General features: G+C 36.5%; 1 protein-coding gene across 11 annotated transcripts; it reads right to left on the reverse strand.

Annotated features, from left to right (window-relative positions):
• Positions 1-2,740: 2,740 nt before the first annotated feature.
• Positions 2,741-16,113, reverse strand: SGO2 (shugoshin 2). 11 transcript variants are annotated; one of them, XM_085584554.1, is made up of 11 exons: positions 15,934-16,113; positions 12,511-12,595; positions 11,498-11,591; positions 10,701-10,858; positions 9,970-10,145; positions 9,549-9,626; positions 8,739-8,821; positions 8,124-8,350; positions 5,734-7,668; positions 4,782-4,926; positions 2,741-3,169 (listed from the first exon to the last, which is right to left on the reverse strand). In XM_085584554.1, exons 4-11 carry the CDS (start codon positions 10,843-10,845, stop codon positions 3,064-3,066), a joined length of 2,895 nt encoding a protein of 964 aa, XP_085440680.1. In that variant the 5' UTR covers positions 10,846-10,858; positions 11,498-11,591; positions 12,511-12,595; positions 15,934-16,113; the 3' UTR covers positions 2,741-3,063. The 11 variants fall into 11 exon arrangements, with proteins under 11 accessions (XP_085440680.1, XP_085440684.1, XP_085440682.1 ...); XM_085584558.1 differs by lacking the exon at positions 11,498-11,591; XM_085584556.1 differs by having other exon boundaries at positions 11,498-12,595.
• Between the last annotated feature and the right edge of the window lie 27 nt (positions 16,114-16,140).

Raw genomic sequence — 16,140 nt, forward strand, 5'->3', positions numbered from 1 at the left:
AATATGATTTTACAGTTACTTAAAATAATTTCTGTGATCTTCAGCACACTTTTTTATCCTTTTTCACTTTGAAGGGTATCTATACTAAAGGAATGGAAGAGATGCAGGCATAAAGACCTAGGCGTTTTACTTTTATTCAAAATTTCATGCTTGTAATTTGGGACACCCTAGCAGTCTAGCTGGTAACACCTGAGGCTGCGTGGAACAACAGGACCTTCACTGAAAAAATAATTAAGCCCATCCTCAAAGAGATTATAAATTTTCTGGGAAGATAAAGCATGTGCCTCTGTTTCTAGCTTTCAAACCACAGGCAGTAGAGAGAAACAACCATTTAAAAAACCATTGTGTTTTGCTGCTGCAGTGCCAGCACTGGGAACACAAGTTGTAACAGGTATTTCTTGAGGGTTTTTAATGACACAGCTGCTGATATTGATAAATAGTGGAAGCTAGCAAGAACATTTCAATCAAAAATAAAATAATTACAAACTTGGTAACAAAAAACAATGAAAAATGCTTAATAATTTTGATGTGTACATCTTTCTAAAAAATAACATTGAAAAATGATAGAATTTATCTTCCCAACCATTTCTACACCACTTCACAATAGTCTTGGCTAATGGGGTGATGTACACAGCATGTATCAGAAAGAGAAAAGTTTGTCTGCTGAAACTTCCCAGATAATATTAACAGCTGTTTTGCAGTGCAGATGACATTGCCTGGGTGACGAGGTAAGTTTTTTATTGGAAGAATTTTCATACTGATTGGACACTCTTTGTACTGCAAGGTTCTATATGAAAACATCTTGCTCTTTGTACTGCTGTATATTTACAATCTCTACATGATCTTTGCAACTGACAGCTACACAGCTCTCTGTTTAGGGAATAAATGTCCTCTTCATAAACTATCTCACTAGTGACACATTTAACTCTAAATTAATACCTGGAAAGTCCTACAAGATCTTGAGGAAGCTGCCTTAGGGCTACAGAAAATAACAAAATAACCACAGCAGAAAATAGCTGTGGTATTACTTAAGTGTTTGTAAATAATACATTTACGCCTCTTGGTGTTTATGGTTAGAGTTCCAGACTTACATGTAGAATGGGTACACCTAAAAGTTATATCCAGGAGTGTGTTTTGATACATACGAGTCCCTTTTCTGTCAAAATATACAGCTGAAATTCTGGCAACTCACAGAAGGATGCAGGTTCCTCCTATTGAACTTGAGATTCCTCTCAGCACATTTCTCCAACTTGCCCAGATCCCTCTGAACGGTGACAGAACCACGGGGTATTTCAGCAACTCCTTCCAGTTTCCCATCAACCGCAGACTTGTGTAGGGTGCGCTGGCTCGTACAGGTTGTTAGTGAATGTGTTAATCACTGCTGGCAGCAGTGTGAACCCCTAAGGAGCTCTAATGTTTTGCCTCCAGCTGGACCATTTGGCACTAATCGCAACCTTCCAGCTTTTCAACTCACCTCACTGTGCCCTTAACGAATCCATACTTTGTCAGTTTGTCTGTGGAATGTAATCAGATAAAATGTCAAAAGCCCTACTATAATTAAGACAAACATCTAGTGCTCTGCCCTCACCCACCCAGCTAGTTGGAGAAGACTATCAGGTTCATAAAGCCTGATTTCCTGATTGCAAATCAATGCCAGCTGCTCCCAATCACCTTCTTGTCTTTAACAAGTGTTAAAGGACTATTTTCTCCATCAGCTTCCCAGCTTACAATGTAATCTACAATGAAGTACAAAGAATACATTTAAAAGAATGCTTTTAAGAATATATTACAATTTTTAAAAGAATATATTATATTTTAAGAATATACTTTTAAAGAATATTTTAAGAATATACTTTTAAAGAATATTTTAAGAGTATCAGTTACACCTCTTAAAAAGATACATGCTGTATCAGACAAAAGGTCAAGATAACCAAAGAACTGGTCTCTGAAAATGTCAAAAGGGAATGTCCTTGGAAAATGTATAAAAAATTGGTCAAAGACATAGTAAGGCTTTTTCAGAATCATCTTCCAGCCTTCAAAAATTTGCAATTCAAAAACATCCTGTGCCAGAAATGGTGTTTCTGGTAATTCCTTATAGATTTTTCTTCCATTAATGTGTCTGATCAATTTTTAAGCCTGTGTAAACTGGTAACATCTACTGCATATGCATGAAGAACCACCATCTACAACCAAAATAAGTTAACTTATCTCTATCTCATCAAAAATGCCTCTCTGTTGCAAAATTAACCTGAACCTTATCCATTGTAATGTGTAAAAGCTGTGTGGGTAGAAAGCCTCTGGCAGCATCTACAAATCAGATACTGCCAGAAAGCTGTCAGCTGACAGCACCTTATGGAATGCAGAGGGGAAGCAGTAGAAAACCCTGAAAGCTGAATGGTATGACATTATTGTGTTAATTGTCACACTGGCACTCTCAGTTGGAAACTCAAGGTGTTGCTTTGTCTAGATCCTATTTGTTACTGAATTCCTCCTGCAGTGCCTTTTTTTTTTCCTTGCTGCCTCTGGCACATACTGTGGGCACTTGACTTCCCTCCACTATTTCTCAATGAGATTTCCTCATTAAAATCTCAGTGTGATTCTGTCAAATCCAAAAGTCAACTATCAAAAAAAGACTATCTCTGTTTATTTTACTAAATTCATAAAAATTTGGCATGCATGTATCCATTCCAACCAGCACTGAGAAATTATTCCACTCAAAATAAACATGAAAAACTCACAGTACAATTCCCAAAGCTGGTTTATTCTTATTTTTCATTAAAACATATCTTTTCTAACATTTTAAGAAGTACGGCAAACCATTTGAACAGATTATAAATTACTGACCAGAAATGCAAAACAGGAGAGAGCCTAACCTGTATATGCATTCCTCAGTAAAGTATTCTGTGCCCCTTTTATAGAGGTTCTTCTCCAGAAAATTTCACTGTGAAAGACCTTTACTAATCAAAGAACAACAAATACTCTATATTGCTAAACATTTACATATATACATAAACAATTGTATCCATTTTAGAAGTATTGTCCATAAAGGCAATTCTCTCTTCCTCAATAAAATCTTGATTTGCTTTTAAAATTTCCTTTATTTTTTACTTTGTAGACTGGAGAATTCAGGAATTGTGTATCTGTAAATCGATCCCCTCTCCTTAATTTGCTGTAAAGAAGTAAATGACATCAGGTATGAATATCGTCAAGCACATATGCAACAACAGTAATGTAATCATAATAATTGAAATGGTAAATAGCATTAATGAAAGCTTGATACACTGAAGAAATTAAATTTGTGGAAAATAAGTATGTCTGAAAAAGCAAGACATTACTGCTTTCCAAAATAATGCTAGAAATATGTGACCTCTATCATATTAGGATGTGATATTTCTATAAAACAAAATTCAAAACTTATTTAAACCAAACACTTACCAGCACCCATTGAGGACAATGTAAATCTAGCTAAAATATAAATAGGAGACAATAGTCTAAAATGTTGATTGACATCAACATTTTTTTCTATTATTAGTCACCATTTCTCAGAAATACAGAACTTACCATTTTGGGGTAAGAGTGGTAATGTGTCAGTATATAATACTGCAGAATTTTAACATATAAGTCAATTAATAATATAAAAGTGTGATTCTAATCCCTTTCCATTTTTTTAATAAGTTATCTGGCATAAATATTTCTGAATTGCCAGTGGTAAAGTGAAGACTTCCTACATTACTTTTTAGCTCCTACTTTTGCTCAGTTTCACTGCTTCAGTTGTTAGCTTACTCACAGAAGTAAAAAATATTTTGAGGTTGTATGAGAACAGTGCTCTAACTTTTTTTTTCAGCTTGGGCATTTATCTCCTCCTGCTACAGTATGGCCAGAAAAAAAGGCTTTTTATACATTTGTCATAAATTAAGTTGTTATAATCGTTTCACTCTCTTCCCTGTTCCAGGGAAGCCTTTCTACTGTCTTTACCTCATAAATACACATCCTACTAATACACACTCAACACAGTGGAACTGTTCTTATATTAATATTACACTAAAAAAAATCCAAACCAAACAGAAAAACCTCAACAACTTTCTGGCAAAAATCCCACAGAATATTTTCAGAAATTGTGAACCTAAAGGTCCATTTATATTTAGATCATTAATGTAAGGGCAAATACATTAGTTTTCTTAATGGAAGTTTGGGTTTCAAATCCCCTTTTAAATTTTAGAAGCTTTTTCACAATTTATGTCTTGTCTTCTAATAATCTATAAAATCCTGCACCACTAAATTTGCTAAGAACAATAAGAGGGAAATTAATTATAAAATAATATATCCAATATAACTATCAAATTAATATAGCTTAAATGATTTTTTATATTACATACAGTTAGTTGAATAAAACTACTGAATTATATAGTATTAGTACATAAATTTCATTTCCATTTGACAAGATTACAAGAACATTATTATGGTGTAGTTTACCTTTAAGTATAACATTAATAATTATTAATCTCTAAAGGGGTTTATATCATGATAAACATTAAGATTCACTATTATTTTCTAGTAGTCCAGTATGTATTTTAGAATTAGAATACTATTGTTGTCTTACTTGGGCACTTGGAAATTCTGCCTCACTAACTGGAGAAGCTTTATATCAACACTGAAGTATCTTTGCAGAAGAGATTTGTGACAGCTCAACTGTTTCTTCAGGGGTTTAATAACCAATTTTTACTGGGGTTAGTTATGCATGAAAAAGACAAGAACAAAAGGCCCAGTTTGTGTGTACCTACCTGTGAAGATTTGGTTCCTTGTAGCAAATAGTGGGTCTGCCTCGTCTCAGTGGTGCTGCTGAGCCTTCTAACGTTTGGGGGGATTTAGGTGCAGAAGTGTGACATTGTATACTAGTATTTGTCAGTTCTTGGAAAGCTTTTCTCCCTGTAAATACAGCAGTTTATATGCTTCATTTTAAGTATTACCTGAATCATTATGTAAACTTCAGTTAATCATTATTTTTGATATGTGTTTCTTAATTCAGGTACATTGATTACTGCTCCTACACTAAAGATACTCAGCACAAATCCACTGTATTAACTCCACTACATTGCGTTATAATAATTGCATTTATTATAGAAGAATTCAAGCCTATCTTCCAGCTACATTAAAGTTTTCTTATGTTATTAATGTATCTTATTTAAAAAAGAGATTGTAACATCAAAATTGGCACATGGAACAACCTACTCAACATACTTTTTAGATACCAGAATTCCTGTTGAGTTGCAGTGTTTCTAAAGAAACAAAAATGAAATCTTTAAGTCCAGATATATTTTCCATTTAAGAAGGGAACTGTGTAGTTCTGTCTTGTTTCTCTTGGATAAAAGCTCAAGCTATTTTATCTTTCCATCCCCAACTTTTTGAATATAATGGAATTCTTCAAAAAAATGAATACATGCTTTAACTAAAATTGCTTCTCAAGAATGTAGACTACTTATATCTGCCCTACTAAGTATCATCTTGGGATATATGGAAAAGTAACAAGGCTACTAGTCACCACAATTTAAGAAGATATTGTAACTAATACACGATATAGAAGATTTTGGTGATTTTCTTTCTTACACTTTTCCACTCCTGTTTTATCTGCTCTTAACAAGCAATGAGGGGACAGAATTAAGAGAAGACATATTGCCACTATTTCAGGCACTACATAATTCAAAATGCCTTGCTTTTTCTAGCCCACACACTTACCATGACAAGGTGTCAGAGTATTTTTGTTACTCTGTTTAGAAATAGGATCCATATTTTGTTCTGTTTTTTCAGCATCCAGGGCTTCATTCTGATAATTTTGCCTGTGGATTTCAGAGCTTTTCAGTATAGAGAAATTGATGGAAGCATTGTGGTTATCAAGAGCTGGGAGCTCCACTGGGGGCTCCTGGGAAGAGCTATCTGCCTTAAATGGCGTATCCTTACAGCATACAACTTCAGTCACAGGCTTAGACTTACTCACAGAGGAGTTCATTTCATGAGGGACTTCCTGGTCATCCAAAATATTCTGAAACTCCTGAGCAATATGCCTGAAATAACTTTTTTCTCGTCTGGTGTCAGTAATATCAGAACTAAAACTCTGTTTGTGCTTTACATGCTTATCAGGAAAATTACTTATGTGGCATGTTTTATTTGCCACTTCTGAGGAATCTACTTTCTTTAACCTGTTAGCATCATCATCAGCCTGTTCTTTAGCTTGTGGTGTATTTAGAGTTACACCATTCTGAGTAACTAAAGCTACTTGCATTTGCTGAGTTGCAGTTATTTTCTTTCCAGCCTCTGCAAGCAATGAATCTTTATTTTTTAATTCTTCAGTTTTAGAAACTGAGAACCGGGTAAGATTTTCCTTTGGTATTACATAAGCTTTCCGGCTGGCCTTTGCCAATGTATGCTTCCATCTGACTGATGAAAAATGGCTGCTCTTTTGGTCTACTTTCTGACTAACTTTAGGAGGGCTGTCATTTTCAGTTTCTCTACCTTGTCTGTAACTACTTTTTTTGTTGTTTTTTCTCTGTATAATACTCTTCTGATCTTGTTTTCTCTTGCTCCTGTCACACTGGTTTATCTCTGTTTGAGATTTTTTTGAAATATAGTCTCCATTCTGGCCATTTTCCTCTCTACAGGATTTTTCTGTGTTTGCTTTGGAAAGATTTTGTGAAGTTTTCCTCTTTATTGTTGGTTTGTTATCTTTCTCATTTGTATTCAGAAAGCCTTCCTGTAAAGGCAATACATCAGAAATGTTATCTTGGAATGCCAAATTTTCAGCACAATAAAGTTCTGGTGGGATCTTGTTAACAGATGAGCAGGAGTCGGTTTTTTGTATTCTGCTTTCCACTTCTCCAGGCATTTCTGACAAAGTTCCTTTATTTGTCTCTTGTTTTCTTGGATTAATTACATTAACCTGGTATGTCCTCCTTGTTCTATTCTGTTGCTCTACAGGATTTCCTGTAGGTAGCTGTTCTGTCTGACTTTGGAATAGCTGAGTTTGTGAATCAGTAGTTTCTGAAGTTTCATTATTGTCAGCCCTAGAGTGCCTTTCTTCTGCATGCAAATTTGAATGGACTTCAGTCTTGCTTTTAATTTTTTCTTTATCCTTCTTAGAATATTTTACTTTTCTGAAATTTGGTAATATTTTGTCAGACTTGGCATTATTAATTTTATTTTGGTGCAATTTATAATTGCTTTTTGCTGTAACTGTGAGTAGTTCACTTGCATCACTGGCAGTCAACTCCATATCAGCATCATAGACAGTCTCTTCAGGCTTCATCACTTTAGTAAAAAGCAGCTTGTCAAAATCTTTCTCACTTTCACCATTAAATTCAAGAGGTGAAAGTATTAGGCAAGACAAGTCCCTTAAACCTTCCTGCAAATTCTTATCATTGGTGTTGCTGCTCCTGTTGATATCATGATGAGGCAGATTCAATGACCTACATTTTTTATCAAAATACTTTATATTAGGTTGAGTTTTTGACTTACAAAGTACTGCATTTTTCTTTCTTTCAGTCACATTTTCATAGGATGGCAATAAACTACCATGATATTTTTCTGTAGGCTCCTCAGACTGTTCTAAGGATTGTGTATTTTTTCCATGAGTCAGAAAGGCACTATTGCAACCTAATTCTGCACCCAGCTGATTATCTGCAAAGAGAAAAAATTCAGCAGCTGGTGAAAAGAAAAGAGTGTCGTTATCTGCTTAAAACTATTGAAGGCTGAACCATAAGTATGGAAAAATTACACTTTTATAAAAAAGGAATACACACATTCTATTGTTGGTCCTTAAAAATTTAGGAAATTGAAGCTAATATAACAATTTACTGAAGTTGGACTCTAGAAATTGGACATAAACAAAACTATTTTCCTATAACAACTTCAGCTATTTTTTGGTTATCTTAGCTATGTAATTTCAATGAACATTATTCTATAAATTATTGTCAGGACACGTATATTTATGGATGAGCATTTATTTTTCACTAGTTTATTACAATTTAAGAATCTTATTATACCCTCTGTATTGCACATTGAGTAATGAATTATTAAATACTAATTCTCAGAGAGCTTGAAAAATAAATCTCTTACACAGAAATACATCATACCTTTCAAAAATCTATTCTTGTCAACCATTGGTTCTATTTCAATTAACTTTTGATTATTTGTACCAGAAGGCAAGAGTGATGCAAACTTGACTTGATCTGAATGTACTTCCTCTGTCGCATTAGTGGTACACTTGCAAGAATTTGATGCTTTGCCCAGAGAAGGGCTACCCTGCTGCTCTGCATTTGCTGTTGCAGTGAAAGGAAGATTTGCTGGCAATTCTACAGATCTGAAAAGAGAAAATTTTGCTTTGAAGCTTTTTACTACATTTTGTATCATGATATTCAAGTGTTCAAGATGTTCCCTTAATAATGTATAATAGCTGAAAACAAGAAGTCAAGTATGATAGGGGGTTCTGTCTTGGGGCAAATGTATTTTTGATGATAGCAGATCCTATCTGGGGCTGGTGAGATCACATGATACAAGCAGCAAGTTACTCAAACACAAGTTGGTCTACTGCTCTCTCTCTAAATTCTGAGTTGCAAACAAGTAATTTCTGGATTAAACATGAAATGATTTCTCACTACCTCAAAACTACCTAGGACAATGTACAAAGATTAGCTGAAAGAGAAAGCCACAGACACCAACCACCTCTGGCATTTCACACAACCACCTACCGAGCTGACCGACGTGCACCCCTGAACTTGTCAGCAGTAGGGCTGCTTGGGCCAGCTGACAGGGGAAAGGAACTCTGGAGATCCTTTCAAAAGAAGAACAGCAGGGAAATACAAATAGTTAAATATTCTCTTATGTTTTAAGTATTGGAAATATCCACAGGGGAAAAACCCCACAAAATGAATGGGAAAAAAATACATGTGCTGATGGAAGACACATGATATTCAAACACAAGCATTAAAGTTAAACCAAAATATTTTGTTACAAAATTCACCATAACCTACTTTTATCCCAAAGGAATGTACAGACTTTCTAAATGTAGCTATAACTCATACAAACTACATTATGCATATAGAAGCACAGAGCAACACTAAGCAAGTTGAGAACAGACAACACAGTATTTTCCTTTTTTAAAATTCACTGTATTTTTTCCATGACACAAGGACAAACATGGACTATGTTTTCTGGTTAAGTTTCCAGATGTAAGATATTTATTGCAGCACTAAGCAAGGAAGGCAGGTAACTTGCTTACTACATACTCTAGTGCTAAGCTTTTTTTTAACCACATGGTTCTTCTTTCAGGCTAACTGATATTTAACTTTTAGATACTCTGGAAACCAGATTAAATCCTAAATTTTCGGTACAGTAAAATTAAATCTATTTTAATATACTGGTTTAATCCCAAGTTTTAAGGAGTTGGGGTAAATGTTTTACAACACAAATAGTATTTCAATATTGTACTCAATTTGATGCTTTGAAAATCTTAGCATGGAAAATGAGTTCAATACAGTAAAGTTGAAAACACATCTTACCTCAGAAGGACTGCTTAGTTCTATTGCAGTTAAAAGGTTTCCATTCAAAAATGCATCTATTCCAATAAGAGTTTTATTCTGCATATAACAGAAAAAAATATTTTAAGAGGTAAGAAGAGACAAGATATAAAAGGTGAGTCTATGCTGCATTGTTTTTTTACTTAATTGAGCACAAACTCATTTCAATACCTACAAATATAAAGGTGAACCTGGGACTAAAATAGCTATAGATATATACACTGATAGACAAAATAGTTAAAGAAAAGCTAAAAAAGAAAAAGATTATGCTGTCGGATTATATAACTTTACAAATCTGAGGCATGTATTTTAAGCCACCACTTTAAGAAGTAATATTAAGTTAAAAAAATATAAAAGCTTAGTTTAGCTGTTCTAAGTATAAATAATATTATTTGCAGCATACCAAACAGCTTAGTTTTTGACGAAGTGAGATATTATGAAGCTGCAGTTTTTCGACTTCCTTCTGAAGAAAAATCTTCTCATTCTTTAGCTTGCGAGAATTTTCTTTTTCAACACTCAAAGCCACAGCTAATGCTTTGTTATTTTGTTGTAAAGATACTTTAAACATAGATGAGTTATCTAAAGGAGACAAAATAACGTTATTTTCAACAGCTTCAATTCTAGGCCCTCTCAGTGTGAACTATCACTATATGACAACATTTTTATCTGTAGGTTCTGGTGCAACAACAGCAAAGCCTAATACTTTCCAATATAAAACAGTTTATGTAGCTGTCATTCTGATGACTACTCTGTTTCAAGTTTATATCATGCATAGATTCTGCCCTAGTCTGGATTTTTGAACATAAGATTATTTTAAGAAGAAAATATTTAAAAATTGATAGTTTCCCAGGCATAAAAATATTCACAAATATTTTTTAAAATATAAATTTTACAAATTAAAACATTGAAACATTCTCATAATAAAATTGAGTTTTGACAACATAAAGAAAAAATCCTTTCTATTAAAAATAAATATTGCCACTGTCTTTATGAAAACCTACCTATACTTATCTGTTACAGAATGGTTGTAACAGGCAGAATTTCAGCTAATCATGTTAAATACAATTCCTTTTAAAGCCATATATACATTCTAAGTACAGGATATGGCTTCAGTTTTATTTTAACAGGACTTACTTATTAATTTAGTTTTGATTTTAGAAGCTAAAGAAGCATTCCATTTTGCAGTTTGTAATGCTCCATCTCTCTTCTTCATCCATCCTTTGGCAGCATTTGAGTTGAACATAGCAGATGATGATTTAGCAGCTGCGCCTTTATCCATCCTCAGAATGAATCTGTACACCGTCAAGGGGAACATCCAAACAAATAAATCATCTTTTTGACAATTTTCAAATTGAGTTTACGAGGATTTCTGTGTCTGAAGTTGAAAGAATTATTTTAGTTTTTATCTTTGCTCAGTTAATTAAAAAATTAATGAATTAATCAACACAATGAGACATTAACACAGAGACGCACAACACTTGATTACCAAACCACTAAACCTCCAACCATCAGATACTTCAGCTTGCCCATTCCCTCACATTAACTACACGAGATGGGAAAAAAACCCCCAGCTTCCACTTCACCCATACCACCAGACCGCCTTGTGCTTTGCCAGGGCTTAAAATCGACGCATTTAAATGAAATGCATTACAAACGGTGCGAAATTAAGAGGAAGGAGAGAGAAGCAGAGACCGAGCGCGCCCCGCCCGCCCCCGCAGCCCTCAGGGCCCTCAGGGCCAACGGCCGCGGGCGCGGCCGTTGGCCCTGAGGGCCCTGAGGGCTGCGGGGGCGGGCGGGATTCCCGGCGCGGGGATCACACAGAATTGTGCCACGCTAAAACACCTCAGCTCTACCCTCCCAACTCAGTCCTGCACCAACCATTAACAGCATGCAATTAAAACTTTTAAGAAATGGGCGTTAAAGATGCGAACGCTTAGCGTCGATCTCGGTGCGCCGTGAGGGGAGGGGAAGACTCCAGGTGGTCCGCTTAGCTGTGGAGATTTTTCGGGAGAGTTCAAAGGTTTTCTGTAGGTTTAAGGGAGAAAAGCACATAATTCCTTCTCAGCGGCAAGTTAGGTTTCTTTATGGCTGATTTTGAGCTGTACATGGAATAACGATGTATAGACAGGAATCGGGGCAGTTAGGAAAACAAGTGTGGTAAATTTACAGCCCAGTAGATTATATGCTGCCTGCATGCCTACAGACTTGGAAGGGCAGGAAGTTTCTGACAACACAATTTGAGCAAGCCCGGTTTTAATGTGATTCAGGTAATATTAGGATTGTGAATTGCATGGAAGTACTTTAGTCTAATTAAATGCTTTCCCCCAAAATCTCTTTTAAGTCCAAAAGCCCTTTAACAGTCTCTTCACATACATTCTCTTTTACTGGCTACATGTGCTGAGTTCTACCATTAGCTCAGATGGACATTAATTTCTTAATTTGATCCCACGAATTGGTAATTTTAGAGTAAGCTGAATTAATGGGGTTTTTTTTAAGATTTACAGAGATGCAGAAGGTTGAAATAAAAAGCATCGGTTTCTGTACTTCGGTAATCATCACAAAAACCTTACTTTGCTGTGTGCCAACATTACAATATTCTATAAAGTAAGTCAAAGGAATCACACATGAAATATAAGTAGCATTATGTGAAAATGTATCTTCATGAACTTACTATTTTCATAATCTGCTCTAAATAGCATCTGGAGAGTCCCTCACTTCTACCTGTTCTAGTGAATGATGTATGACAGGGTTTCTCGGTGTGGCCCTGAAGGTGCAAAACCTTTAAAATACAGCTTTGATCCAGCACACATCATATACCTTCAGTACGTTTTCCCTTACAAGGAAATTTGGAAGTGACTGTAGCCACTATAAAACTCTGGCCAAATAAAAGAGCAAATAACCTTACATACCTTTAAAACCAGAAAACCAGTCAAATAAAACTTACCTCCTCCTCCTTTCCACAAGGCAGTGTTTTCCTCCAGATCGAGCAATGAGTTTTCATTTCCTCAAATTCCACAATGGCTGCAAGTCTAGGAGAGGCAATCACCAATTTGCTTCCATTTAGTGTTTATGTCACTACTGTGGGCAATAAATTTAAAATAAAATGTGAAGTATTGCATTTCCACCCATGGTCATACTTTCCTTTACACTTCACTGAGGAACTTCCACACTGGAACACTTCACATGTACAAATCTCCAGCTAATTGCCAGCTACTCAAAGTAGGGAAGAACTTAAAGCAGTGCCAAGTTTCACAGCCTATATATCTTAAATGTATATTAAAAGCAGAATTACGAGTTTCAGTCACTTGGCATCCCATGACTGGTCTTTAAACTGAATAGAAATGAAAGGTAGTGACGGAAGACTCTTGTGAAAGCTCTAATCATGTGGGAACTGAACTTGTACCTAACTAGATACATACATATTCTTGCCTGAGAAGAATGAATCCTGTAGTGCCTAATACAGTGTGAGATATGACAAAAGCACTTCTGGTGGGTAGATTATGCAGAACAGCTTCTCTCTTTCTGGATTTTTTTAGGGCCAACAAGATTTGAGCTCATAATACAGCTTTTGCTGAAATTATAGTATTAAGAACCTATCTTTCTCTAATCACACCACTTCTTGCACAAGCTTAATGAAAAAAAATCCCTTTCTTAATGCCTCAAATTTGACTGAAATTAGTGAAGTGAAACACAAATATACAGAGGATGAGTATGTAAGCCTGGCTTCATTGGGAAACTAGTAAACACCAAAACAAAAACATCCTTGTGTTCATTTCCCAAAACATGCAGCTCAAAAGGCACTTTTGCTGGTTATGCTGCACACTTCTATGCCAAGTAAATGCTGTACTAATCCTGAATTGTAACGATAATTCACATGGTTAAATCGAAGGTCCAAAACCTATTGCATTGTTTGTTTATATGTGTGTGTGTGTGCGCGTGTATTGACTGAAACTGTGTACAGCATTCTGGTCTCGCAATGTAGAAATACAGGAACATTGTTCAGACTTTTGAGGCAAAACCAAGCCAGCTTAAAGGTGAAAAGAAGCATGGAAAACTGCAGCTTCATTAAGTGAATGCTTTAGAGTGAGAAAGACCAAAAGCTGTACTTACACAGTAAGGTCTGACAACAATGGTCACATTTAAGTTGCAATTGCTATGCATGAGCTATTCCCAGTGAGTAAGGAAAAACATATCCTTACTAAAGACACAGTTAAACTAGATACCATTATTCCACAAAACTCATCTAGTATACTTATTTTCGCTTGTTTTACAGTAAATCCAACATCCATGAATTATCAGCCTGTAACTGGTGTTAATTCATTAGATATTAAGCATCAGAAACCTGGCTTCTGGGCACACTCTTGGTCAAGAACTGTCCAGGGAGCACAGGGAGCCTTGGTGCTTGGCATGCCATTCCTTCTCTTTGCCGCAAGTGGAGCATGATTAGATGCCAAGAAAAATGAAATGTGTTTACTTTATGGCTTTGCTACATGGCCTGAACTGCCATTTGAATGCAAATCTGCATTAAGATAAAAATAAGTGAGTTTTAAGTAGTAAGTGATCACTTAGAGTTACACAATTTCAAAGATAATTTATTATCCCTGTACTAGGATCAGATGATGATTTATATTATTTATTTGGCTCTTTCCTCTAATGTTCTTCATTTGACTGAAGGAAAGTCTAAATTAAAAGTTTGTGGTCCTAAAATTAACGAAAACACAGTAGTCCATGAATATTTAGGTAATCTCAAAAATAAAAATATAGTAACAGACAAGAATAAAGCAAGTGACACAGCTGAAACTGTAGCTGGCTGCTGTGTGTTACATATTGTTTGGTCTTTTGCAAGTGAGCCTGTAGCTGAAGTTTTAAATACCTTAAACTGGTGACAAAACACCGCCAAAAGGAAATTAGGAGTAAAAAATTAGGATGATACCAGAGGAAAATCAATAGGAATTGCAAATATAACTGACTAAACTATTTAAATACAATGTAGGCACATTTCTTATATGTCCAATGTACAGTTTAGTAAGTGGACTTTTACTGAACTTCAGGTAGCAATAAAAATACACTGTTAATATTTAATTATCTCAGAGTAAATATGATATATAAAATATTATGTATTTTATATAATATATTGTATATTATACATTCTAAACATATAACGAGCTCACACCTTCCATAAAGTCTGCACAAATCCAGAGTTTGGTGCTGTTTTTTGCACTCCTATGTGCAAGTTGTATGTATCCAAAAGGATTATTTCTTACTGCATGATTGGGCCAAAACCCCAAAGTTTGTAAGCAAATAAAGGATAATTAAATGGAAACTAGACATAATGTTGCAATTTTTTTTTAAGAAAATGCAGCTGCATTTAAAAAAGTATTTTTCATATATATAAACTTTGTGTAATGAGGCTGAGACAAAAGTGTAACAACAACCTATTTTCTTTACCTTTCTATTGTTCATTACATTCATTTTGATGACCACTCAACTCTATGTCAGACAAGGAATTTATCAGGACACTTTCTGAATGTCTTTTTTAAATGACTGTATGAGGGCGAGGCATCTTGCCTGCATTACTGAATCACAGAATCATCAAGGTTGGAAGAGACCTTCAAGATCATCTGCCATCAACCCAGCACCATGTCAGGAGTCAGCTCAAGCTGCTCTCAGATTGAGAGCTGCCCTGCAGAGAAGGACCTGGGGGAAGCTGGTGGAGGGGATGCTGGACATGACCCAGCAATGGGCGCTCCCAGCCCAGAAAGCCAAACAGTCCTGGGCTGCATCCAAAGCCCCGTGGGCAGCAGGGCGAGGCAGGGGATTCTGCCCCTCTGCTCTGAGACCCCACCTGGAACGCTGCATCCAGCTCTGGGGGCCAGCACAGAGGGACAGGGACCTGGTGGAGTGACTCCAGAGGAGGCCACCAAGAGACTGGAGGAATGGAGCACCTCTCTTTTGAGGAAAGGCTGAGAGAATTGGGTTTGTTCAGTCTGGAGAAGAGAAGGCTTTGGGGTGACCTAACTGCAGCCTTCCAGCACCTTAAAGGAACGTACAGGAAGGATGAACAATAGTATTTATACAGAACAGGTTTGTATTAGCTATTAGGAAAAAAAAAAAAATCTTTTCTGTGAGGGTGGTGAGGCACTGGAACAGGTTGCCCAGGGAAGCTGCGGATGCCCTATCCGTGTTCCAGGCGGGGGGTGGTTGGAAGTAGATGATCTTCAAGATCCCTTTCAAGCCAAACCATTCTAACATTCACTATGGAAACAGCTGAAGCAGCAATAGAATCAAACATACTCCGAGTAAACCCGCACTTGTAATTAAAAAAAAAACCAAAACAACAACACATTAAGCACGGTTTGTGCCTTACAGAGCAGCCGACTGCAGGCGGGTCAGCCACACTTGCAGCGCGCCTGAGGGAGCCCCGCGGCAGCGCCGGGGAGCAGCGGCAGCCGAGCCCCGCCGGCCCCTGCACCCGGCTGGCCGCGGCAGGGACTCCGGGAGGGGCGGCGCGGCCGGGGCACGGGCTGCCCCGCTGCTGTCCCCGCCCCGCTGCTGGCCCGGCCCGGCCCGGCCC

Source organism: Lonchura striata, chromosome 7 (assembly GCF_050655825.1).
Source record: "Lonchura striata isolate lonStrDom1 chromosome 7, ASM5065582v1, whole genome shotgun sequence".
Taxonomy (NCBI): Eukaryota; Metazoa; Chordata; class Aves; order Passeriformes; family Estrildidae; genus Lonchura; species Lonchura striata.

What these genes read in the sequence shown, in the direction of transcription:
- SGO2 (XM_085584549.1), bottom strand. Translation starts at nt 10,881, where the DNA reads ATGTTCCCCTTGACGGTGTACAGATTCATTCTGAGGATGGATAAAGGC. An exon ending in AACTAAGCAGTCCTTCTGAG is followed by an intron (nt 8,822 to 9,548) that starts GTAAGATGTGTT and finishes TTCTTTTGAAAG; the next exon opens with GATCTCCAGAGTTCCTTTCC. An exon ending in CAAGAATAGATTTTTGAAAG is followed by an intron (nt 7,669 to 8,123) that starts GTATGATGTATT and finishes TTCTCTTTGCAG; the next exon opens with ATAATCAGCTGGGTGCAGAA.